The sequence below is a fragment of the Suillus bovinus genome, assembly GCF_016758785.1.
Source record: "Suillus bovinus strain UH-Sbo-P2 chromosome Unknown EDB93scaffold_57, whole genome shotgun sequence".
Taxonomy (NCBI): domain Eukaryota; kingdom Fungi; phylum Basidiomycota; class Agaricomycetes; order Boletales; family Suillaceae; genus Suillus; species Suillus bovinus.
The window spans coordinates 20,509-42,860 of NW_024542113.1; the positions used below are offsets into that span (position 1 = coordinate 20,509).

At 49.7% G+C, this 22,352-nt stretch overlaps 7 protein-coding genes across 7 annotated transcripts; 4 read left to right on the forward strand and 3 right to left on the reverse strand.

Moving 5' to 3' along the window:
• Positions 1–230: 230 nt before the first annotated feature.
• Positions 231–2,324, reverse strand: EDB93DRAFT_715970 (uncharacterized protein). The gene is made up of 2 exons (XM_041457198.1): positions 554–2,324; positions 231–488 (listed from the first exon to the last, which is right to left on the reverse strand). Exons 1-2 carry the CDS (start codon positions 2,171–2,173, stop codon positions 462–464), a joined length of 1,647 nt encoding a protein of 548 aa, XP_041304691.1. The 5' UTR covers positions 2,174–2,324; the 3' UTR covers positions 231–461.
• Positions 2,325–2,666: 342 nt separating this feature from the next.
• Positions 2,667–5,282, reverse strand: EDB93DRAFT_1164777 (uncharacterized protein). The gene is made up of 7 exons (XM_041450150.1): positions 4,915–5,282; positions 4,508–4,865; positions 4,393–4,461; positions 3,476–4,342; positions 3,355–3,401; positions 3,199–3,323; positions 2,667–3,120 (listed from the first exon to the last, which is right to left on the reverse strand). The coding sequence occupies exons 1-7, from the start codon at positions 5,185–5,187 to the stop codon at positions 2,877–2,879; spliced, it is 1,983 nt and encodes a 660-aa protein (XP_041304692.1). The 5' UTR covers positions 5,188–5,282; the 3' UTR covers positions 2,667–2,876.
• A 1,066-nt stretch (positions 5,283–6,348) lies between these two features.
• On the reverse strand, positions 6,349–7,376 carry EDB93DRAFT_1164790 (uncharacterized protein). The gene is made up of 4 exons (XM_041450151.1): positions 7,158–7,376; positions 6,877–7,099; positions 6,759–6,828; positions 6,349–6,689 (listed from the first exon to the last, which is right to left on the reverse strand). The coding sequence occupies exons 2-4, from the start codon at positions 7,044–7,046 to the stop codon at positions 6,516–6,518; spliced, it is 414 nt and encodes a 137-aa protein (XP_041304693.1). The 5' UTR covers positions 7,047–7,099; positions 7,158–7,376; the 3' UTR covers positions 6,349–6,515.
• A 3,630-nt stretch (positions 7,377–11,006) lies between these two features.
• Positions 11,007–11,883, forward strand: EDB93DRAFT_1090530 (uncharacterized protein; the record flags this gene model as incomplete). Its single annotated transcript, XM_041446279.1, has 2 exons — positions 11,007–11,075; positions 11,128–11,883. Coding segments are annotated over 2 exons (825 nt in total), but the record flags the coding sequence as incomplete, so codon positions are not given.
• Positions 11,884–13,003: 1,120 nt separating this feature from the next.
• On the forward strand, positions 13,004–13,249 carry EDB93DRAFT_1164810 (uncharacterized protein; the record flags this gene model as incomplete). The annotated part of the gene is made up of 1 exon (XM_041450152.1): positions 13,004–13,249. A coding segment is annotated over one exon (246 nt), but the record flags the coding sequence as incomplete, so codon positions are not given.
• A 1,581-nt stretch (positions 13,250–14,830) lies between these two features.
• On the forward strand, positions 14,831–16,376 carry EDB93DRAFT_1164817 (uncharacterized protein). The gene is made up of 4 exons (XM_041450153.1): positions 14,831–14,905; positions 14,951–15,040; positions 15,095–15,966; positions 16,020–16,376. The coding sequence occupies exons 3-4, from the start codon at positions 15,152–15,154 to the stop codon at positions 16,255–16,257; spliced, it is 1,053 nt and encodes a 350-aa protein (XP_041304696.1). The 5' UTR covers positions 14,831–14,905; positions 14,951–15,040; positions 15,095–15,151; the 3' UTR covers positions 16,258–16,376.
• A 310-nt stretch (positions 16,377–16,686) lies between these two features.
• EDB93DRAFT_1164822 (uncharacterized protein) lies at positions 16,687–17,876 on the forward strand. The gene is made up of 4 exons (XM_041450154.1): positions 16,687–17,266; positions 17,320–17,451; positions 17,501–17,556; positions 17,616–17,876. Exons 1-4 carry the CDS (start codon positions 16,913–16,915, stop codon positions 17,641–17,643), a joined length of 570 nt encoding a protein of 189 aa, XP_041304697.1. The 5' UTR covers positions 16,687–16,912; the 3' UTR covers positions 17,644–17,876.
• The last annotated feature ends 4,476 nt before the right edge of the window (positions 17,877–22,352 follow it).

Sequence of the window (22,352 nt, forward strand, 5' to 3'; positions counted from 1 at the left end):
ACTACTTAATCGGTTAGAGTTATACCATCCCTTGGTAAGAAACCGAGGATACTACGCACGAAGGCAAAGAGGCGAATGACAAGACATGATCATTGTCTAGCTTCCATATGGTCTGTGTCTGTGACTCCAAACTGATGCAAAAAAGAGGCCCCAGCCTGTGTAACGATGACATACTGCTGTGTTGAAAAGGTCCGTAGTAGTAGCTGGTGGAGAAGAACCGACGTGAATTCGGAGTATCATAGGGCGTAACCGAGTCAGGCTTATGACACACTAATAAGCAATGTCGATCATGATGTCATTGTATGTAGTTAGCAGAAGAGTACTGAAGTCTGACTCATGCAACAACTTGTAGCGCCTGAATACCTAGATAAGAGTCCACATGGAATTATACAGTTCCGAATATAAATGAAAACCAAAGTATTACACGATCCACCCTACGAAATCCGTACACACAAAATTGCTCATACTTGGGCCATGACACGAAACACCTAAGCATCGTAACACACATAGCGGATCAGCGAAACAGTTAACCCCAAAAGAGAAGATGTCGCACCTTAACAACCCCACTTTTCAAATCCTCCAACCTGTAACTCACATTCTCCACAGTCTGCGTAGCCTTCGGTATCAGCGCGCCGTTCGCCCTCCACCCCCATCTTCGTAGCAAACTCACCTGCTGACCGACATGCTGGTTCGCTTGCCATACGCGAACTTTGCTCTTTTTACTCTCCATCTCACTCACCACACCTACAAGCGGACCGTTCTCCCCTGTGCCGATCGTTTGGCTATACGTGTGAAGCCCCTTGTGGCCTTTGAGCTTTGCGTCCCAAAAGGCGATTACATCACCCGGCAGGATATCAGCAACGCGGCGCTGCACCGAGCCGGCAGTTTGCACGTAGATCAAATACCCCCAGTCCTCACCCTCCCCTGAGACACGTTGTGCATCAGGAACTTGTGCTAAAACATCCTTCACAAATCCCGCGTACGAACCGTCGCCAACAAGCGAGCGTTTAGATTTTTCAAACAGCCCCATCGCAGACTCCACCACCTGCACCCCAACTTTGCCCCAGAGCGCCATGAGGTCGTCCGCGCTGATCTGCTGGTCAACGGGACGAGCAGTCTGCCCTGAGGTGCGGCGAGAGTCGAGTTTACGCATTGGTGACGTGGATCCATGGAACGTCGAGTCTTCTGAGAGTCTGGATGAAGCTAGGTCCGCTTCATCGCCAAATTCAGATGTATCCTGGGGGATCGACGGGAGTTCCCACTGAGTAGTGCTAGCAATCTGTTCAGGAGGGTCGATGGCGGATGGAGGCGGAGGCGGTGGGAAGGAGCGAGGGGGCGCACGACTTGAGCGGCGAGGTGGAGGCGCAAGGGGCTGTTCCTCGGCCTCTGGTTCAGGCTCTACCATCACGTACTCTGATTGAGTACCAGAATCTGATGAGGCTGTTTCCAAGGGTGGGGCCATATGTATTCGCTGCTTCTGTACGGGGGTTTCAGCCGTGCTGGAGTAGTCTGCCGAAGACTTCCTAGAGGACGATCCCGTCGCAACACTAGAGCGACGGTTAAGCAGAGCCGCAGAGATGGATGAAATTGGATGTCTTCCAATAGAAGGGGGCAGACGAGGAGGAGGAGTCGGAAGTACCTCCGCAGACCTCAGCGTCAAAGACGACCGTCGGGGCGGAGGCAAGGGTGGGCCATCTTCCTCAACCGGCTCTTGAGCATCCGCATCTGAATAATACGCCTCCTCAACTTCGCTCTCCTCCATTTCAGTACGTACGCTGTCTTCCGACCATGTCTGGTGGTATTCTTGCTCCAACTCGACTTCAACAGGTGGCAGTGGTCGACGCGCGGGTGCAGGAACAGGAAGCGCCGCGTCTTCATTCTCACTGTCGTCCTGCTTCGGTGCAAGTCGTCGAGCAGTCGCAGGTGCTACGCCCGCACCAGGCGGCAACATCCCAAATCGCATGCCACCCATACCTGCAAGTTTTGCAGCGATCCGCTGCTTCCTCGCAGCTTCGTCTTCTACTGTCTCATCTCTCTCCTCCGATTCCTTAGCATCAACTTCTGACTCATCAGGAGGGATAGATGTCGGGGGAGGTGCACGAGGAAAAGTAGGTCGAGTGGTTGGCGTGGGGACTGGTGGTGCACCAAACCTGATCCCGCCCAAACGCGCCATGCGCTCTGCGATGGTCCGTTTGCGCACAGAATCCTCATCCTCTTCTTCAGGCTCCTGAACTCGCTGAGGCTGAGAGGGTGTCTCACCATCTGAGAACTCTGCCAACGGATACTTCCATCAGAATTTTCCACGATATTAGCCCGACAACAACACACCTTGTTCAGTAACCTTCTCGTTCGTCGTCACAGAGACAACAAGCGGAAGTGCGGTGATTATCGGTGGAGAAGTTGGTCTGCGCACCGAAGCGCGAGGAGAGATCGGAACAGGTGGTGGCGTAGGTGGAGCCTCAATATCTATAGACTTCACACTTGCACTCGTACGCCGAGCAATGCGAGGGGGTGAGGAAGATGGTTCCTCCATATCCACAGACTTGACACTTGCACTCGTACGCCGAACGAGGCGGGGAGGTGGAGAAGGAGGCTCCTCCATATCTGCAGACCTGACGCTTGCACTCGTACGCCGAGCAATTCGGGGAGGTGGGGAAGGTGGCTCCTCCAAATCCGCAGACCTGACGCTTGCACTCGTACGCCGAGCAATTCGGGGAGGTGGGGGAGGTGGGGAAGCTGGCTCCTCCAAATCCGCGGACCTGACACGTGCACTCGCACGCCGAGCGACGCGAGGGGGTGGGGCAGGTGGCCCCTCAGCCGCTTTCGCTGACAAACCATAAGATCAGCGCCAGTGGAACTTCACACACGTACAATGATCACGTACCACTCTTCACAGGGGGAGGCACAGGTCGCGGTGCAGGCGACTCGGGCCTTTCCTCATCAGCCTGGAGCGCATACAACGGTTTGGGTGGTGGTGGTGGTGGTGATGATGATGGTGTAATCGAAGGCTTCGATACTAAATTGACAGGTGGGGGCGGGATTGGACGTGTGATACGTGCAGGGGCCATCTCGTCGTCGTCGTCCTGGTGTTGGTCTGGGGTTAAATCCGGTGCAAGGAGACTCGGGTGCGTCGGGTGCGTTATCTAGTGGTACCGAATTGACGGAAGTCTGTAAATACGGCTTCCTCATCCTGGGCACTTGTGTCCTGGTTGATTTGGATCACCCTGGCTGGGCTCGTATTCTCGTAGAGGAGTATCTAGAGTGTATGGCTGTGATGCAGGCTCCCAAGTTCCAGGCTCATTCAAAAGCCGATCCCGAACCATCTTGTTCGCCCATCTCATCGTGATATAGCACGCGGTGAGTTGCCCCCAAGTCAGGCTGAGATCCATGGTCGAACTCGGCTGGTACAAAAAAAGCAACCAAAAATCGATTAATACACTACAACATGAGTACAAGTGGTAAAATTAGAATTCACCAGCACAGGAAGCGGGCTCGTCTACTTCTCTTACTTCTTTGGCTTGTTCTAGTTCCTCCTCGACGTGAGACCGGGGCGGACTGTGGGCAGGGGGAGAGGGAGTTGCTTCACCGATATCGAGAGGTTCTTCTACAGAAACAGGCTGGACAGTGATTGAATCACGTCTAGCAGTAGGTGATGATATGGAATCCTGGTGGAGTACAGGCGGAGGTCCCGCAAATGGATTAAATGCACCCATCTGGGCAAGCTTAGCAGCCACACGTTGCCTACGCGCTTCTTCTTCTTCCTGTTCCTGCTCACGCCCTTCCTGTTCCTGCTCTTCCTGTTCCTGTTCCTGTTCCTGCTCTTCCTTCTCCCGGTCTTGTTGCTCAGGCGCAGGTTCATCGGCATCGACACGGTAATTTTCCTCCTCGAGCTTGTCGGTGGGGTCTACCTCGGCTGTATCAAGCTCGATACTCACGCCTACTTCACCAATCTCTTTCTGTACGTCGCTGACGGCGAGAATCTGCTCTGCGGATGTGACCGGGACATGTTCTGGACTTTGGACTACTTCTTGTGACGTCACCGTTGCAACAGACGGTCTGGCCTCTGGTTCAAGTTCAGGTTCCAGTTCAATACTAGCTGCGGGTTCTTCTGCGGGTTCAGCGTCTGGGGCCTCTTCAGAAACATCTGGTGCCACATGAACTACAGGGACCTCTGAGAGCTGAGACACGGGAGGAGACTTGTAGGCTTTCTTGCGCGGGGGAGCTGCGCGACGTGGACCGGCGGGTACTGGCATCGAGCGGGTAGTTGATGCATTAGATGAGGAATCTGCGAGGGAGAGCGAGGAAGAGTCGGAGTCTTTGTGTGTAGGGGCAGGGAAGTGACCTGTAGAACTTCATTAATACTGACTTGAGAGCAGAAATCATAACAATGACCTGGATCAGTCTGCACCTCTTCCCTAACGTCAGCGGGAGGGCTTATAGTTTCCGCAGGAGGTGAAGTCACTAAGATACGTGTTATTTTATACCATAAACTGAAGGAATTGCATACCCTCTGAGTCTGGTAAGGTTGCCTCCTCATCCTGCTTAGGCTGAGGTGGAGGGGTCGCTGGTTTCTTGGGAGATGGCTTGGCAAACAGAGGCGGGCCCATGCCAACACGTGCACCACCAAGACGAGCCATGCGAGCAGCGATCGCGGCACGGCGCTGCCTCTCCTCTTCCTCCGGATCTTGTTCAATCTCAGCGGCATCTTGCTGGGCCTCGTGTTCGCCTTTTAAGTCGGTAGGATCAGAATCAGGATCACCCGTAGCAGGGGGAGAAGACCCTTGAGGATCAATCGCCCCATCTTGAGAGACAGCCTCATCTGCAGGAGTCAATACGGGCGGCGGTGGTTTCCATCCTTGGTTTGTCTGCAGGTTTGGGGAGGATCGGGGGCGGGGTGCCGCCGCCAAATGCGACCTTTCCTTGGAGAGCAGCCATGCGCTCTTTGAGACTTCCGCCTCTGCCGATGCTCTCCATCGCGTCTGATGCAGACATCCCCGCAGTCTTACGCTCAGATTCTGGTGACTGAGGTGGTGAAGGTACCTTTGGTTTCCATGATTGGAGGGTCGAGGGCTTTGGGCGAGGTGCAGGCCCGGCGGGGGCAGGAGCTGCACTCTTGTTAGCATTCTCGAACGCGGCGATCCTGTCGCGCAGCGAGCCTGGCTTTGGTTTCGGCGGCGTTTCACTCATGTTTTGTTGGTAGATTAGTGTATGGAGATGGTGGCAGCGGACTACGACAGCGCAGCATGTTTGGCCGCGTTCACTTGACACGAGGCAATCAAAACCTTATGTTTCTCACGCTCTAGGCAACTGCATATTTACTTACGACAAAGTGAAAACACATTGACGTTAACATCGAAGTCCATAGAGACACAGCCTACAAGCATACTTAATAAAGTGGTCAGGGTAATTATTCATCCCTGAAAAAGAGGAACGACTGTCTTCCTTTTCTCAAGGTCTGACTAAGACTAAACTGCGTTCTTCAGTGACTGCAGTGCGAGACACGGGCCTGTTTCCAAAAGCTAGCGTTGACGTCAGTTCAATCTCCTGCTGGACGAATTGGATCTAGGCTACAAATCAAAACATATCAGAGAACCCATCGAGTAAGAGCGAACAGACTCGCGATACCTGACAGTAGGTAAGCGAACATCGAGAATGTCTCCCTCGTATTCATCATTCACAAGGTCGACGTCATAAACTGGTGGTAGCTTTTTTTCTGGAACGAGCTGAAACAAAAGAAGAGTGAAGATAGTCGAATTCCTTCATCGACACCAACATCACCTCAGCAAAGGTCAATCGGATCGCACAACCCAAATGGAATTCGGAAAAGTCTTTTATCAATGAGGGACATTGATAACTTCCGAAGCCTCCGGTTTCGATCAATGCTCACTTTGCTTTACGTTCCTGTCAGACAACGGCCGAATGTTGTTAAAAAAGTTCCTGATATCCCGGAAGAAAGAAGGCGAAGTAGATTCTGTATCAACCTGTAGCATTGAGGAGAAAGTAGCCTGTGAAGTAGACTTGTCGGGGTGCCTATGCACCTTATAGTGGCGTTGGCCAGTAATATCCGACTAGGAGTGTTTGAGCATATATCCTGATACCCTTGATTTAAGATCAGTATAAACATTGACATGGGGTTAGGTCAAGCACCTTCTATCTGTTCCGATAAGGTCCGGCCTGATGAGGGTGCACGCGAACTTGTGCGTGTACCAATGATAAACAATCGAGTCACCTTATTCCTTAGTTTCCCGGCCAAACCATCACAGTGTACTGCTCTAAGCACTTCTTCTGGTATTTCGCACTGTGATCTTTTCAGGTCCCAGCTGCGGCCAAACAGAAGATGTCCGTCCACCGAGAACTTGAATGCAACATAACGCACCCCATTCAAGCACTTGCGCTTTGCAACTTCCGTCCCCGTGTGCAACTGCCGCAAGCGAATAGTATGGTCTCCCGATGCAGATGCGAGAACGGTGCCTGCAACCTGCATATAGGCATTGTCGTATACCAAAACCCGGTCGCTATTCTCTGACCATCTGAAACGTAGCGATGGATTCGATAGCCTGCTTGCGACCTTCAAAGTCTTGAGAGGCTCTCGACGTAACCCAAGCGCGTGCTTGTCGCCTCTCGCGCTGTATTTTTGATGTTGCTACGTAACTTGCAGAGCAACACAAAAAATCCGACTGCAAGGGCAGCTGCACAATTGGGTATGCTTAGTGGAGAGTTAGAGAAACTTCAGACAACAAAGCAGACAACCTACTGACTGTTTGTACTTTGTAGTCCAGATGAGTGCCTGTGCAAGGCACCGACTGCATACAACAATGGCCTTGTGACCTACTTCTCGGTATTACCGCCAGCACCGGGCAAAATGGCGTGACTCACTGATCAAGCTCAAGGAAAAGCCATAGTAAATAAAACATTGTCAATGAGGACGTATCGTTGCAACATTGCAGATGAACGACAGCTAGTCCTGAACCCTGAAACATCGACAGTGACGAGAACTGAAAGTGGAAGGTTGCAGAGACAGTGGTAATGTAGATCATACAGGACATCGTGTACGCCACTTTTGAAAGAAAAGTTATTAGATTGATAATACCCAAGGAATCTAGAGACTAATTAAAGCAAGACAAAGCTGGCATGCAATCTAGAGACATGAAACATACCTCAATCCAATTGAACTACTTAGGAATGCAAAAGGATGGCGTATTTCCATGTAATAATCGCGAGGAATCGTACAGCAATATTTGTTGCAAAGAGCTTGAAGAACTGCCGTTGTTGCGACTCCGAAGGAATGTAGGCTCGTGACCAGCCTGGCGTATACTACCATGGATGAACGAGTGGTGTAGCGAGGCTGGTCAATCTCGGAGTGGCGTGGCAGGGCGGAGCGAAGAGTTTGAAATTTGATAGGTGCCGGTCGTGCCGGAGGGGGCCTTGGGATTTTGCCGCATCGTACCGCATCCTGCCGCATCGGTGCCGCACCCTACGTGTCTTATATCCCTGTATAATATGTCTATGTCGTCCATAAAGGCCATGAATATGATTATCGACGCAAAAATATCATAGTATATGTTTTTGAGTTAGAATTACACTGATACAACAGTGATAGTATACTTGATGGGTGCGGCAGTGGCTATGCACTACCGCAACCCACACCAACGCACGCACTACACTTGCAGCACCTCACCCGAAACTTGGTTAAACTACTAAACAAACTCCTCACACAGTTCAACGCCTCAATGCCTATTGTTCAAGATATGTCTTCATTGGTGACATGTCTAGAGATTAGAGGTAGAGCGGGATAGAAAAGATCTAACAGGTAAGAAAATGGTCTCAGTCTCTGAAAAGAACTCTTTATTGACGAAGTGTATACCTAACAGGTAAGAAAACGCTACACTAAGTCAGTTATATGTGGGCTAACGATAAAGGTATAGACTCACGTCTCAGTCTCTGAAAAGAACTGAGACACTCGTGCCAATTGGGTGCTACTATTTATATGGTAAGTGTTTTCGATAATTAGGCAGGTAAAATTTTAACTTGGACCTATCGGTCCTGATGTCAACAGCTCCTTCTCCATTCCTTCTTTACCCTCTACTCCTCCTCCCGTTCCTCTCCGGCTTCAGTATCTTCGGACTCAGCAGAATCAGATGCCAATAACATGCCTTGACAACTTCACTACAGCACATCTTTGGGCCTCAAACATGATTCTGTGGCCCCTGTGAGAACAGATATTAGGGTCTAAGGTATGTGTGTCATATGTGATGGGTATATGGCCTTTAGACAAGACTCATTACTTTCACAGTACACAAGTTCTATGGACTACTGTCAACTTAAGACACCTTATGTGCCTTCCTTGGTCGTGGCCGCGGTTTCGGCTTTTGGGTCTGTCTCTCATTTTTAGGAATGACTTCAAGCTCACTTCCTTCACTAAAGTTTGGCCTGCACTACTATGTAAAGTGTTTCAGAGCAATCCATGCTACAATATGACAACAACTCATGTCCACTTCTCCTTCAAATTCAGGGTGCATATGGATCTCCATCACCATGATTCCAGTACTCAGGAGGCCCTCGTATGGATTCCATCAGTCTTGGTGAGCATCGGCATCTTTTACCCATCATTCATTCCCAGCAGCACCTGCAGCCAATGAGAGCTCAAACATTCGTTGTTCTAGTATATCAAGACACTCCAAGTTGATGTCTATATCCATCAAGGACGTTGGAGGTCAAGCCAGGTATCACACCAACAACTTGAACAGCATTCATGCAAAAAATATGTTAGCATCTGCAAAAAAAGAACATTGTTATTAGTGGTTGTGCGATAGAGTATGGTGCGTGTCTCATGCAATTAGTACTATGTGCCAGTAGTAGCCAGAGGGTGCATAAGCGAGACAGGCCATTGCAAGGAGGGTGATCTAGTGACAGTATGAATGTCAATGTCTCATGCAGTACATAGTACATACAGTAATGATATCAAGACTCACCGTCAAGAAGCCACTACACCCACTACCGCATCCATGCCGCAGCATAGTACTCAACTTGTTCTCGGGATTCAGACTCTCAAAAGCATGACCATGAGGCACATAATTGATGAGTTTGATGGTAAACCAATTATATTGTGCACGTCAACAGTGATTATCGAAACTAAGAGTGAAATGTGCTGATTTGGTGCGGGTGCGGCAGTAATGATGCGTTAGTGGTGCGGCAAGTTGCGGCAGGGTGCGGCAAAATACCTGAGCCCTGCCGGAGGTAGTTCTGATCATATACTATCGGTTACCACAACTTCGGACAACCACTCGTTCGGACAGTCACACAATGTAACAGAGTAGTAACACAACGTCACATCCGCCGAAAACAAGCTCCGCTCGGCATCGAGTAGCTGGCCCAGGTAGCGTTTACATGCAGCGTCGTGGCTTTGTAGCATTCATTTTTGTGATGAAAAGCAATTAAAAGCGATTTATTGAATGTGCATTATCAACTGGTACGAAATTATGAGGGGCCGTAGGTACTGTTTAGATGACTTGCATATGGTACAAATGAATAAGTAGGTGTTGTGTAAGATCCATGGGATATGCTAGCTGACGAGTGTGATTGATATAAGCTTGACGGGGGAGGAGGAGTGTGCCACATATGTCCCAGCGCAGTAGGTGGCTGTGAGACAGGCAATGATGAGCTGAAGCCAAAAGATGGTGTGGGGAGTGACGACGACGCTGGATGACTAAGCGGTTCGGCAGAAATGAAACTCCGCTACGGCAGACTCGGCTTGGTGACAGGCAGACGTGATTTTTGGCTCTGTCACACCTCAACAAAGATCTCAATCATTTCTTGACCAATTTCAAAGATTCAACTTCGCAATGGTGTATTACAAGTGTACAATGATATGTGGCCAACCAGAATATTATTTGAAGTCGAGTTGAGTGAGATATTGCAAAGTGTCCGAACGAGTGGTTGTCCGAAGTTGTGGTAACCGATAGTAGCACAACTTTTATGCGTGCTCTCGCTCAGATTACGGTATTACGGTATGTTAAGTTTCAACAACGAGTACTGAGTTCTGTACGACCTTTATCGCTCGCTGCTCGAGATACAATTGAGAATCTCCCAACGGACTTTATGAGTGCCCTCTCAACGACACAACACCAGCAAGTTCTCGAGGCTTTCACGCGACTCGGGTGAAGTCAGTCACGGTAACGCCAGCTCCGACTCAGAACTATGTCTTGACTCTTGAGGCGGCAACTTTCTGTCTTGGGTTCGGTCTGACTACACTAACCATGGTAGCCTATTATCACAGTCCACTGCAAACAGTTCTTGGCGTCAATGCTCGCAAGCACGTGTTCGTAGCCGCCCAAACGACTTGCTGTGTATCACCACTTTGCTCTGTCCGCTGACCTCAGACCCCTTCACTAGCTTTGCTTGGGATCCAACATAGTAACATAGGTGTAACTTCCTCATGTCACAACTTGAAGGATCGGGCACCGACGGCATCGAGGACCAGCACGCCGACTGGCACAAAGACTTGGCTGAGTGGTTTTCTCTAGAGAACAACAGTATAGGACCTACAGAAACGTAAGTTGTGGTATTCTGGAGTCTGCCTGGTATCTGACAACGAGACAGAGTGAAAAATTGTGAGCCTTCAGCGGAGCTGCCATTGGCAATGTGAGTGTCTTTGCCCTGATACTTCTGTTTCGCCCCTCACCAGAACTGCAGCTCCAATGCTGGACCTTCACAGTCATCGGGACCTCAGGTACGGGAAAACACTCCCAATGTTGCACCGGTTGGCGATTCAGCTCTGTAAGTTCTCATCAATTATCATATCGAAACATGCTTCTCAATTGTCTCAGTGAGGCGAGCCTACGCTAAGCGAATTGTGAGTGAAAAACGAGCAAAGCGATCACAACTGACCACATCCTACACGCAGAGCAGATGTCATGAAACAAGTATTGGATGTTCTCAAGGACTCGACGATTGCGTTGAAGAGTGGCAAGGACAACCGATCTCGCTTCTGGGGGGTATACAAATGAGTCGCGGAGGAACACGACAGCGAGTTCCTCGAGCGATACACTACGGACATGGACATCGTCTTGATCTTCGTAAGTTTGACGCGCTCATCTTTGACGCGTTTTGAGACTGATGTTGGATTAGTCTGGTCTTTTCTCCGCTGTCAGCACGTCTTTCATTGTCGCGATGGAGTCCAACCTAAGTCCCGACCCCAGCGATACCACGAATGCCCTTCTGAAGCAACTCGTTCAAATCGGTTCGGGCAATCTCGTTGCGGCGGGTTCCAAGCCCGCAGACCCAGGATCTACGTGGTCGCCGAACGCGCCCACCCTGTGGATCCAAACAATCGCATACGCAAGTTTGTCCATGAGCTTGCTCGCTGCGTTTGGGGCCGTACTAGGCAAGCAGTGGCTCGGGTACTACAAGTCGAACAGATACGGCCGGGGCTCTCAGGAGGAGCGAGGCAAGCGCAGGCAAGAGAAGTTCGACGGCCTCGTCACATGGTATTTTGATGCTGTTGTGCAATCCTTTCCGGTCTTACTTCAAATCTCACTTCTTCTCTTTGGAATCGCCCTCAGCGCCAATATCTGGTACGAGCAGCCGAGCCTCGCCTGGGTCATCATTGCAACGACGATCTTCGGATTTCTGTTTTATTCCCTGACCGTGATGGCATGCTTGATATCTCCCGCTTGTCCATTCCAGACGCCGATATCGACAATGTTGCGCATGTTTCACATTGACAGTAAGATCATTTTACTAAATTCTGGTGGTCATTCTCCGTCTGAATCAACATTGCAGAGGTTTTACGCCCGGTGTTCAAACGAGTCTCCAGTTATTTCCGGCGGCTCACGACGTCACTGCATGGTGAGTTATGTCGTCTTTCATGTGCAAATGTTTTGACCCGTTTCATGTCAGGCATGCTGGGGCTATTGTTTGGTATCATCAGATCAGGATGGGCCCAATTGTCTGAAGTATTCATAGGTGACGACCTAATCTACTATTACAAAGATACTCAGTGCTTATTTAACTCTCTAGGCCCTGCCCATGCAGCTGGCACATTCGCACGACGATTTCTTCAGCAGGCAATCACCACGCTTCATAACTGGATGCGTTCTGTTGTTTCGCGCTTTTCGGCAAAGGTCTTGGACTTGGAAGCACAAGCGCTCGACCAGAATCTTGATGTTTTGTCAGAGAATGAATACGCCCTCACCCTCCCTGACATACCCACCAGCAATCTCGAAGCACCTAGCATCAAGTGGCTGCTCGAGACCTCTACGGATCCTGAAGTGTTTCTCGCCGCTGCCAGCCTCGTTCCGCAAGTCGAATGGCCCCTGGATCTTGACCTCTCAGACATGCTGCCTCAGCTGTATGATGTTTACAGAAGCTGCGTCGGCTTCAATGGGAACATTATGCCGTCATTGGAGGAGAAAGCCTCAGCTTGTATAATGGCTATGAGTCAGCTATATCATAGCCGGGTTCTTCAAGCATATCCTGACCGTGTCGAAGTTCTTGTTCGCGGGAGAACATATCACGATGCACTGTCCAGTATGGTCCTGCTTGGCACGAGTAATACCAACTACACGGTGCTTATGACGACTATGAATCTTTGTCTTCCAGAGGATAATCGTGGATCTCCGTGGTATTTACCGGAGGAATATTCCGACTCCGTCACGGAGTGGCTGTCGCATTCTCTTCCTTACCACTTTGTCGTGGGGCGAGTGAATAGGGGTATAGAAGACTTCGCCATAGAGGTGATATCAGAATTGCTATCCTCTTCATCCTCTCCGTCGAGTCAAATCCTAGCCAACTGCGCTCTTCTTGCTTGCGTCATGATCGGGGTTCAATGTGACAACAAGGACATAGTTCGCATTGATAAAAGGTGCAATTGACTTATTTGGTACTTCTGCTATGACTGACAGAGATTGTATAGTTCTGCCTTGCCTCGATTCATGGATGCCCTTTTAGCGAAGTTCCAAATGGTTCTCTGGGAATGGGATGGAGGCGATCTCGACAAAGACAGCACGCAGGGCATGGAAACTTCTCGAGGTCATTTGTCTCATCCTTGAGCCTGCCAAAGATCACTATAATAGTGGTCCTTCATCCCACGCTATGCGGAACTTGGACGTGTGCAGGAAGATCTATTCACGATTCAAGTCATCCGAACCCTGGGAACTGTCGGAAGTTCTGCAAAATGCACTGTGCTTCACGCTCACTGCTGCCAAAGCATCTCGGGATCCTGCCCACTTGTGGTATGGCCATTATTTAGAGACAGGTGACTCCCGTTCGCCAGAAGACTTTGACTGGCTGGTGGACTACCTCGAGTACATTTATTCCGATGACGAGGGCACGGCATTTGACATCCTTTTGTTACTGAATGTCATGAAAGTGCGCTGCAGCCCTGCTAAACGACATCAGTTCTTCAATACCCTCACATTCTGCATGGGCAGTCACATGCCTCAACATTTACGCCATGTCGCTCTCCACGCGGCTCGCAATGCTCGAGAAGAAATTGCCTCAATTGATGCCATTCATGATGTGGAGTTGCGAGACATGATCTTGACAGAGCTCTCCCCCGCTATCCTGATTGCGGTTTGTCCGCATCCAGGTGGAACATTCTCCCATAATGATCCTGATCGCTTCTTCCATTATGACCGCGACATGTGCTATCTTCAACTGCTCTTTGCGCTCGCGAGGAATTCGAATTGGCACCCCCATTTGTTTAGGGATCACCATATAGATCGATGCATTGGCATTATCGCACACTTCGGGCCACATGCATTTTACCTAGCTGGCATCTTCCTCCGAATCGCACCTGAACAGTTGTCGGTTACATCGCTCGATTCTATCACAGAGCAACAGTGGTGGGACATTATCAGCCGTGCATGGTCCCATATTAGGATTATCATAAGAATTGACGATGCAAGCCTTTTCGAGTTCCTTCCCATCTTTGTGGAAGGCACGAAGCAGTATATGCAGATTGCTTCGAAATATGAACTGGGCAATGTGGGTTATGTTCTCGGATTACTGGAGAGCGAAAATTCAGAGCAGGGAGAGGGAGAAGGCGTCGTCATTGCTATGAAAGAGTTGAGGACTGTAGCCAGGGATATGCTTGAGAAGCTGGTCAGCGGTAACGTAGTTATTAGTCCTTGATTATGGTGGTACTTGCATGTTTCACCTGGGATAGGTATCACGACCAAAACAATATCATACTCGATATGTATATGCATCGTAGGAGAAAAGTCAATTCTGTACTACATGTATGCAAGTCTATGGTTTTCATCTCATCTGAGACGAAGCATGATCTACATCAAGTAATATTCGACTAGGAGTGTTTGAGCATACATTGAATCGCTGAGCATCAAAAAAGCGGTTTATCCTGATACCCTTGATTTAAGATCAGCATAAACATTAACATGGGTTTAGGTCAAGCACCTTCTGTCTCTTCCGATACAGTCCGGCCTGATGGCGAGTTTGCGCGTGGACCGATGATAAACAATCGAGTCACCTTACTCCTTAGTTTCCCGGCCAAACGATCACCGCGTACTGCTCTGAGCGCCTCTTCTAGTATTTCGCACTGTGATATTTTCAGGTCCCAGCCGCGACCAAACAGAAGATGTCCGTCCACCTAGAACACAACATAACGCACCCCATTCCGAGTCGCACTTGTGCTTTGCAACTTCCATCCCTGTGTGCAGCTGCGGCCGCTAGCAAATAGTGTGGTCTAGCGATGTTTTGATGTTGCTCCGCAACTTGCAGAGAAAAACAAAAAATCTGACTGCAAGGGCAGCTGCACAACTTAGTGGAGAGTTAGAGAAACTTCAGACAACAAAGCAGACAACCTACTGACTGTTTGAACTTTGGAGTCCAGATGAGTGCCTGTGCAAGGCACCGGCTGCATACAACTTAATGGTTTCGTGACCTACTTCTCGGTATCAACGCCAGCACCAGGCAAAATGGCATGACTCACTGATCAAGCTCAAGGAAAAGCCATAGTAAATAAAACATTGATATGATGGGGGGCCATAAGGAGCAAGAAGTTGGATGTTGATTGACAGTACTAGTAGCCTAGGTGACCACGCTGCTTCTCCCGAACACATGTTGAGCCACTCACCTTCAAAGTTTCACCCTCTCTGCCTCGTGTCCCAACCCTTGTACCCAAGGCAATGAAATGGCCTTCAAAAGCAAAAGCGTCAAGCGTTTCAGCGTTCGCGGTTTCCTCGCAGCGATCCTGCACCCATTCATGACATCCCCAACCGACGCCCCTGGGGTGTTCACCTCGAACGATAGCTACAACGACGTAAGAGATTGGCACACGCTGCTCTTGAACAACGAGCTTTCTTCGCAGTGTGAGCTCGAACGCATGGTCTGCTGCAAATGCACCACCAGCGTCGAACATGAATTCTTGCTCCTCCATTTCCGTCATCCAACGCAACACCACGCTGTCGCTATCCTAGTGTTGGACAGGACATTGCGTCCGGATTCCACAGAAAATCATAATGGCAATGGCTCATCGAGATCAGTTAGCATTGGCCAATCAACCGTAGTCTCCCCCTCGGCATCTGCAACCCCCGCCCACGATTCCATCTTCACCACCCCCAACAACGGCTCTGCCATCGAATCATACCTCACTAAACGATATGGCCAGTATAAGTGCCTTTGTAACCTCGACTTTTCCGCTTCCGCTCGTCCTTCGGCGATGCAAGTATCCGTGCTGTTGTGCGTGCTCCGCAAGCATTCCCCAAACTATCATCTGTGGCAATACCAGTGTTACTGGTACGCCTACACTGTTTGGGAGGCGCTCAAGAGGCTTTTCCCTGCGTACCGGGAGAGGACGCTGAGCGAGGGGCGCTCTCGCTTTTGCGGGCAGGAGATTAGGAAGGCGGAGAGTGTCGAGGCGGTATGTGAGCTGTATCGCGCCGAGTGGGCGTGTCTTGAGAATGCGGCGGAGGACAGCAGGAGGGCGAAGGAGGAGGAGGTGCACCGGGTGAGTGTTCTTTTTTGGGATTGGTTGGGCTGTTTACTTATTTGTTTTTACAGTTGAGGATGGAAGGTTTGATGGAGGGACGGGCTCAATGTCAACAAGAGGTTGACATAGAGAGGAGGCAACGAGAGGAAGCGGAGAGGAGAGCAGACGAAGAGAAGAGGAGAGCAGACGAAGAGAGGAGGCAAAGGGAGGGAGCGGAGAGGAAAGCAGACGAAGAGAGGAAGGAGTTTGAGGCTGAACTGAACCGAATGCGAGCAAGAATGGCCGAGCTCGAGCGCCATGCAGTGTGATACTGGTCTAATGATTGCTCTCATTTCCTCGTCATCGACATCCTCCTCACCAATAGATCCAGTTGCAATGTACATTACTATTAGAACATATCAGAATTGACCTTTCTGTCTCAGACTCTCGATTGGCATGTAACTTTGACTCTGAACAAAAGTGTTTACTACCGGTAACGCAGATCCTTCCGCTTTCAAGGTAATGGATACATCAAGGATGCATTGTAGTTGCATTCATGAACGAACTGCCGATTGTGGAGCACGCAACTTGACTTCACAGATCTGATTCGGAGAGAAACCAGTGCCATGATTTGTATCGTATTGGCCTGTACTATGTAGTACAGGGCCCGTCGGTCGTGCTGACTAGTAATACCCTAGCAGTAAACAAAACCACGCTTGAACGTTGAACAGGAGCATCATCTCTCGGATAGCGGCCGATTTTTTCATGTCGCCTCAAACAATATTTATTATTCTGTAATGCAATCATTTTTACAATGAATTAAATGAGCCTGACCAGTTGCTGAATGCACTCGATCGCCAGGATTTTCTTCAAGGTATAAACATTGGATGTATTCGACGCGAAAGCTCCAAGAGATCAACTTGTGCCTAAGTGGATATAGCATAGCGACCGATTGGTGGATGTGGTCAAAAAATCACATATTGGATGGAGCTGAAAGTAATGGGCGCCGCAGAGGTGGCTGCACTACTGATGGACAAGCTCGAGGTTGGACTGGGGGATACTCTGCGGGAGATGAGAAAAAACGGGCCACGGACGCGATGCTTCAACAGCGCGGGCGAAGGTGACTTGTCCTCTTCCGGCCAAGCGCCATCGAGGCATCCTCAGTCTACCATGCGACAGACAGGAATAATAGCAGAGGAAAGCCTTGCACCAATGCACATCTGGGAGCGAATCGACGTCAGCTGTATCGTTTTCCTGCTGCACGGCATCCTGTTGGCTAGACGGATGTCGAGTGTCGTCTACTTTCTTGTATTCCGGCAGTTTGGCAGCAGCAAGTCGCTATGGTGCACAAATCAGAAAAAGGCACTGAGAAATGGGAAAATGAACGTTACGGTGAATTTGCGGCCTGGTGCGACTTCAACGACCGGAGGCCCATGGCTGTGTCTAGGCATGAGGAAAGAAAGATGCTGATGCAGGGATTGCGCGACTCCGCTCGAGGGGGGAGGTGGAGAGTCTATTTCGAACTGGATACACACTCAGTTATGCAATTTAGTATGAAAATTGAAGACTGACATGATCAAATCGAGTTGCGGGCTGAGAGAGGATGGTAGGGGCAATGTAGTGGGGACCTGTTGTGCCATCATGCAGTCAGCTGTCGAAGAACCGAGATATGAGAGTCATGACATACATCTAGAGGATCACGAGGTTGGATGTGACGAACAGGGACCGCATTCGCGCGAGGGAAGCGAAGGAGTTTGCTGAGTCAAAGGAAAGAGAGTTGCTGGGAGTCATCTGTAAGCGGAGGTCTCTGCACTGTAGGCATGGCGTATATTGGTGGTTTGCGGTGCCCAGCTGGAGCACAACGAGTTGCATCAGACTAGGCGATGTTAGGGGTGAGTGGTGTCATGAGAAGATGAGACGCGCACATGCGGCAGTAGATGATCGAGGTTTGGCTTTTTGCGTGCAATATTCTGCAAACAGCTCTTGGCGTCAACGCTCGCAAGCACTTGTTCGTCATGGTCGCAGCCGCCCAAACAACTTACTGGTGAAGTTCCCTGCGGCCCGTTGTGATTCAGAACGCAACTTTCTCCACACTAGTCATAATCGCAGTGGGACCACGAAAAATAGGCAACGCTCGCAAGCATGTGTTTGCCATGGTCGCAGGCGCCCAAATGACTTGCTGTTGTCGGAAATTTGCGAAACCTATTACAATGCTCCGTTGTTGAGATGACGTTGAAATCCCTATTGTCATGATCATGTAAGACTAGCACACACCCGTTGTGCCTTCGGCACAGGAAGCAAAAAAAGAGCGCTTCGCGCTCTTTTTTGGCTTCCTGGCCTTCGGCTTCATCCTACTTTGGGTGTCTTAAGTCTTGACCTTGAATACTTGCTGTGCCTAAGGCACAGCAAGGCAAAGGAGCGCTAAGCGCTCCTTTGCGAGGTGCCTGCGGCACTTTGCCTTACTAATGATCATAGTGCATTTTGAAAACAATTACATTTTTGAGCAGCATTTCAACACAACTAAAACTACATGATACATCACATCCGAGTCTGTTCTCTATATAAAAGTACATCATATGTACATCAATCATCCAACAGGAATCATAATTCTTCTAAGCACTTCTGTATACACTACATTCGTCGTCTTTGAGCCCTCTTCACTCTCAGGAAAGATAGCAAACACTCTATCTGGGTGAGTGCAGCGAGATAATGCAACATAGAGCTGTCCATGGCTGAACACGGGAGTCCGCAAATTAAGCCCAACCCACTTGACGCTTGACCTTGCGCCTTGTTGATGGTCATAGCAAATGCGACACGAACGGGGAATTGGTGACGCTTGAGAGGAATGGGGTTATCTTCAGATGTGGCATCCAGGGTCATGCGAGGGATTAGGACCGTGTCCCGATCATCTTGGCGAGCTTCATTGACTCCATCTCTAAGAATGCGACACTTGAGGACACGAACGGTCCAAGACAGCAGGATCATGTGAGTTCCATTATAGAGGCCCTCGGAGGGGTTCAAGTTGCGCAACAGCATCAGGGGAACACCTTTTTTGACCTCCAATTTGTGCAAAGGGAAGCCTGATGGGGTGAGGGTATGAAGGAACTCTGTGGGGATGTAATTGTATTCCCTCTCAGAGACCGAGTCTGCGCTGGTGAAGACTGCTTTATCTCCAGGGAATGATTCAAGAATGGTGGTGTTGATCTCATCCACATCAGTGTTCTTTGCGGAGAGGATGGTGCGTTCCAGGAAGAAGGAATCATCCACTGCAGGCTGCCCAGGGAGCAGAACTGGAGAGTATATGGCATTGATGAGAGACTGGACATCATTGTTGGGGCAGCGCATATGAATAGGGAGGGTCACAGTTCTGTCTTCATTTGTGCCCTCGCCAGCTCCAATCTCAAGGAGCCACCTTGCAAATTCATCAGAGGCAGGGTCTTGACCAAGCCGCATATTTCTCTCGAGGTGGAAGATACGAAGCTTTTGCCAGAGTTGAGATCTGCAAAGGGTAGTGCCCACTATCTGCTCCCTGGATCCATGGGTCACCACCGGCAGGGTCTGTCTAAAGTTTCCGCCGAAGAGCACGGTTATTCCCCCAAAATCAGCCTCTTTGTTTAGAAGATCACGCAATGTGCAGGTCAAGGCACTCCAGAATATGACGATGGAGCATTGGAATTTCATCGCAGATGATGAGGGAGGTCTCCTTGAGAAGCTCATGGACGACATCTCCTTTTTTAATGTTGCATGAGCTGTCCTCGTTAATGGGAATGGGGATTTTGAATCGTGAATGAGCCATACGTCCGCCTGGTAGGAGGAGGGAAGCAATTCCAGAGGAGGCCACACAGAGGACAATCTTTCCTTCAGCACGGAGTTTTGAAGTGATGAGTTTGCAGAGATATGTCTTGCCGCATCCCCCTGCGCTATGGACAAAGTATGCGCTGTCCGGGTCTTTGCTGATTACAATTCATTGCATCCTCGACCACAGCATTATAGACCACCCTCTGCTCGACATTAAGCAAAGGGACTCCTTCATCCACTATCTGCTGAAGCTCCTGCAGGGTCATACTGATGCTGCTCAGCTGATGAGCTGGTTGCCCTCCATGGCCCCCCATCTTTCTGCCATTCGAGCTACTGGCATTTGAGGAATTGCTTCCAAAGACTTGCCATTTTTGCGGAGCACGCCATCAATGAGATGAAGACCATAGTCGTGTACCTGTTCCTCCGTGGGGTCAGGCATGTTGAACGGTGCGTGAGTGAGGCGGTGACGCAGATCATCGCAGAGATTTTCCTTGAAGCAGTTCCAAAGATCATCAGGGCTGGTAGGGTTGCAGTGCAGCAGGATGATGGCAAAGAGATTGCGCATGCGATTTCCTGTGTACATATGAGAGGCATCCCGCAAGCACTGGATCCATTCGTAATCATCATCAAGCAGACCCCTGTGCTGACACGCTTCCTTGAAAGTCTCATAGAGAGTCCCATCATGTGTCCAAAGGTGTTCGAAGGAGGTAGCCCCTTGAAATTATGGTGAGCTTGATTGATAAAAATTGTCTTAGACATCATACCTTTCACTACAGTCAAAAGCAATCTCAGATAGAAGCGCTCTCCAGAGCTGGGCGCAGCAGCGTACATTCTTCCAATCGCCATTCCTCGCTCCTGTATCTTCCATGCACCTTTGCTCCAAATGAATTTTGAGGGGAAATCCTGATAGAGGCTGTCGTGGGCTCCAGCTGCCACCAAGTTCTCATTGGCATTGGCTTTGAACCATCCAGTGAGGCAAGTATCTTTCACTTCTGCGCGCTCAAGGACTTCCTCAGCATCATCCTCGGGGTCATAGAACACCATCTGTTCATTTTTGAGATGGACCGGCAAACGGTAGACAGAGGGCCATTCGAGATGCATCAAAAATTTGAAGATGCGCCATGCAGCCTCAGTAGAGCTGATATATCTCGAGTCCAGATATGATTTGACCTCATCCACCTGCTCCTCTCATCTCCAACTGTAGCGCGGTCGTTTCCCTTATAAATGTATTTGTGGATGTACTTGACAGATTTGATAGAGGCGCAGACCTCGAGATTGATGTGGCAGTTGAATTCCACCAGCAGTTCGGGGGGATGTGGAACAACATCCTTGTTGGTGAAGATGATGTCGTTCTTTTGGATGGTGCGACCATTGTCAGGTCTCGCATACTCGGGATAGCCATCATCCTTCATCAGGGTCTGGGGACAGAATGTTTTTGGAAAGTGCTTTTTGCACCGTGAATTCTCTATGCAATGCTGTGGACTGCAAGGGCCATGCAGCATGTATTTTTCCACAACCTGATAGAGCTGAGGATGGATGTTCCTGTCAGGAATCTGAGCGGAGATGAAGGAGTCGATTTGCTCAGTGGTACAGATCTTATAATCTGGCTCCAGGAAGATGAGAAGGTGCATGTGAGGCAGGCCCCGCTTTTGATATTTGATGGTGTACACCAATCCAGCAACCTTCCCATAGTAGCCATTGCGAACCTTCTTCAGCAGCGCTTGCTGCTTCTGGTAGAAAACCTGAGCCACCAAGTCTGGGCGGTCCACAGCGCTCTGACCTATATAAGAAATTCTCAGCACAAAGTCATACACAACACATCAAATAAGAATCATTACCAGGAAGGAGATTCTCTGTGATTTCAGGCCAACTTCCATTGGCGGTCATTGTCAGGAAGAGATCCGGCTTTTTGCAGGCACAGCAAATGGCTAAAGAATCTTGAAGCAGCTGGTGCATATATCGAGGGCTCCCTGTGTGAGAGGAGGGAAGAATAATGGAGCGACCTGTCTGAGCCAGATCATCTACGCCCTCGTTGCAAACATTATCTGCTAAGCCTTGATAGCAGTCTGCCCTCAGCCGCTCTTGGTTGCTCCTGATCCAGTTCAAATTGCTCTGTTCAATGGAGGCCCAAGCGTCGACAATATACTGCTGGAACAATCTTCCACCGCGAAAGATATTGTTGTGATAGATGGGAACAGGGCGTGGATGAAGTCGATAGGTATAGTACAACAGCTGAGTGACATTCTTTGCGACCGTGCGGGTATTTGGCGGGAGAATCAGAGGTATTCCAAGGTGCCAGCCCTCCTCTCCAGATGGAAAGAGAAGGACATAGTGAAGTGGGGAGTATGCATGGCTGAGCTGACTTATACGCTGGAGTCGACCTCCTTGAAGCCGCAAGACAATGTCCTGTTTTTCGGATACCTGCTCAGATCCATCTCCAGGAATGATCACAGCAATTTCATCGGCAGTGGGAACATTATATCTTCGACCATCTGTGCCTTGCTGGAAGTGAATGCATGCACGAACATCTGTGTGCTGCTCTGGAGGCTTCTCTCGCATGACCTGATAGGCCTGCTTGTAAAGAGTGGCATAGGGATTGATTCGATACAGCATGTCATGGAGCTCC

What these genes read in the sequence shown, in the direction of transcription:
- EDB93DRAFT_715970 (XM_041457198.1), bottom strand. Translation starts at nt 2,173, where the DNA reads ATGGCGCGTTTGGGCGGGATCAGGTTTGGTGCACCACCAGTCCCCACG. An exon ending in TGAAAAGTGGGGTTGTTAAG is followed by an intron (nt 489 to 553) that starts GTGCGACATCTT and finishes TACGATGCTTAG; the next exon opens with GTGTTTCGTGTCATGGCCCA.
- EDB93DRAFT_1164777 (XM_041450150.1), bottom strand. Translation starts at nt 5,187, where the DNA reads ATGAGTGAAACGCCGCCGAAACCAAAGCCAGGCTCGCTGCGCGACAGG. An exon ending in AACCTTACCAGACTCAGAGG is followed by an intron (nt 4,462 to 4,507) that starts GTATGCAATTCC and finishes CACGTATCTTAG; the next exon opens with TGACTTCACCTCCTGCGGAA. An exon ending in ACTTGGGGGCAACTCACCGC is followed by an intron (nt 3,324 to 3,354) that starts GTGCTATATCAC and finishes TGGGCGAACAAG; the next exon opens with ATGGTTCGGGATCGGCTTTT.
- EDB93DRAFT_1164790 (XM_041450151.1), bottom strand. Translation starts at nt 7,046, where the DNA reads ATGTCCTGTATGATCTACATTACCACTGTCTCTGCAACCTTCCACTTT. An exon ending in CTTTTCCTTGAGCTTGATCA is followed by an intron (nt 6,829 to 6,876) that starts GTGAGTCACGCC and finishes ACCGAGAAGTAG; the next exon opens with GTCACAAGGCCATTGTTGTA. An exon ending in TGGACTACAAAGTACAAACA is followed by an intron (nt 6,690 to 6,758) that starts GTCAGTAGGTTG and finishes CCAATTGTGCAG; the next exon opens with CTGCCCTTGCAGTCGGATTT.
- EDB93DRAFT_1164817 (XM_041450153.1), top strand. Translation starts at nt 15,152, where the DNA reads ATGGCCTTCAAAAGCAAAAGCGTCAAGCGTTTCAGCGTTCGCGGTTTC. An exon ending in AAGGAGGAGGAGGTGCACCG is followed by an intron (nt 15,967 to 16,019) that starts GGTGAGTGTTCT and finishes TTTGTTTTTACA; the next exon opens with GTTGAGGATGGAAGGTTTGA.
- EDB93DRAFT_1164822 (XM_041450154.1), top strand. Translation starts at nt 16,913, where the DNA reads ATGGAGCTGAAAGTAATGGGCGCCGCAGAGGTGGCTGCACTACTGATG. An exon ending in GGTGGAGAGTCTATTTCGAA is followed by an intron (nt 17,452 to 17,500) that starts CTGGATACACAC and finishes TTGAAGACTGAC; the next exon opens with ATGATCAAATCGAGTTGCGG. An exon ending in AGGGGCAATGTAGTGGGGAC is followed by an intron (nt 17,557 to 17,615) that starts CTGTTGTGCCAT and finishes GTCATGACATAC; the next exon opens with ATCTAGAGGATCACGAGGTT.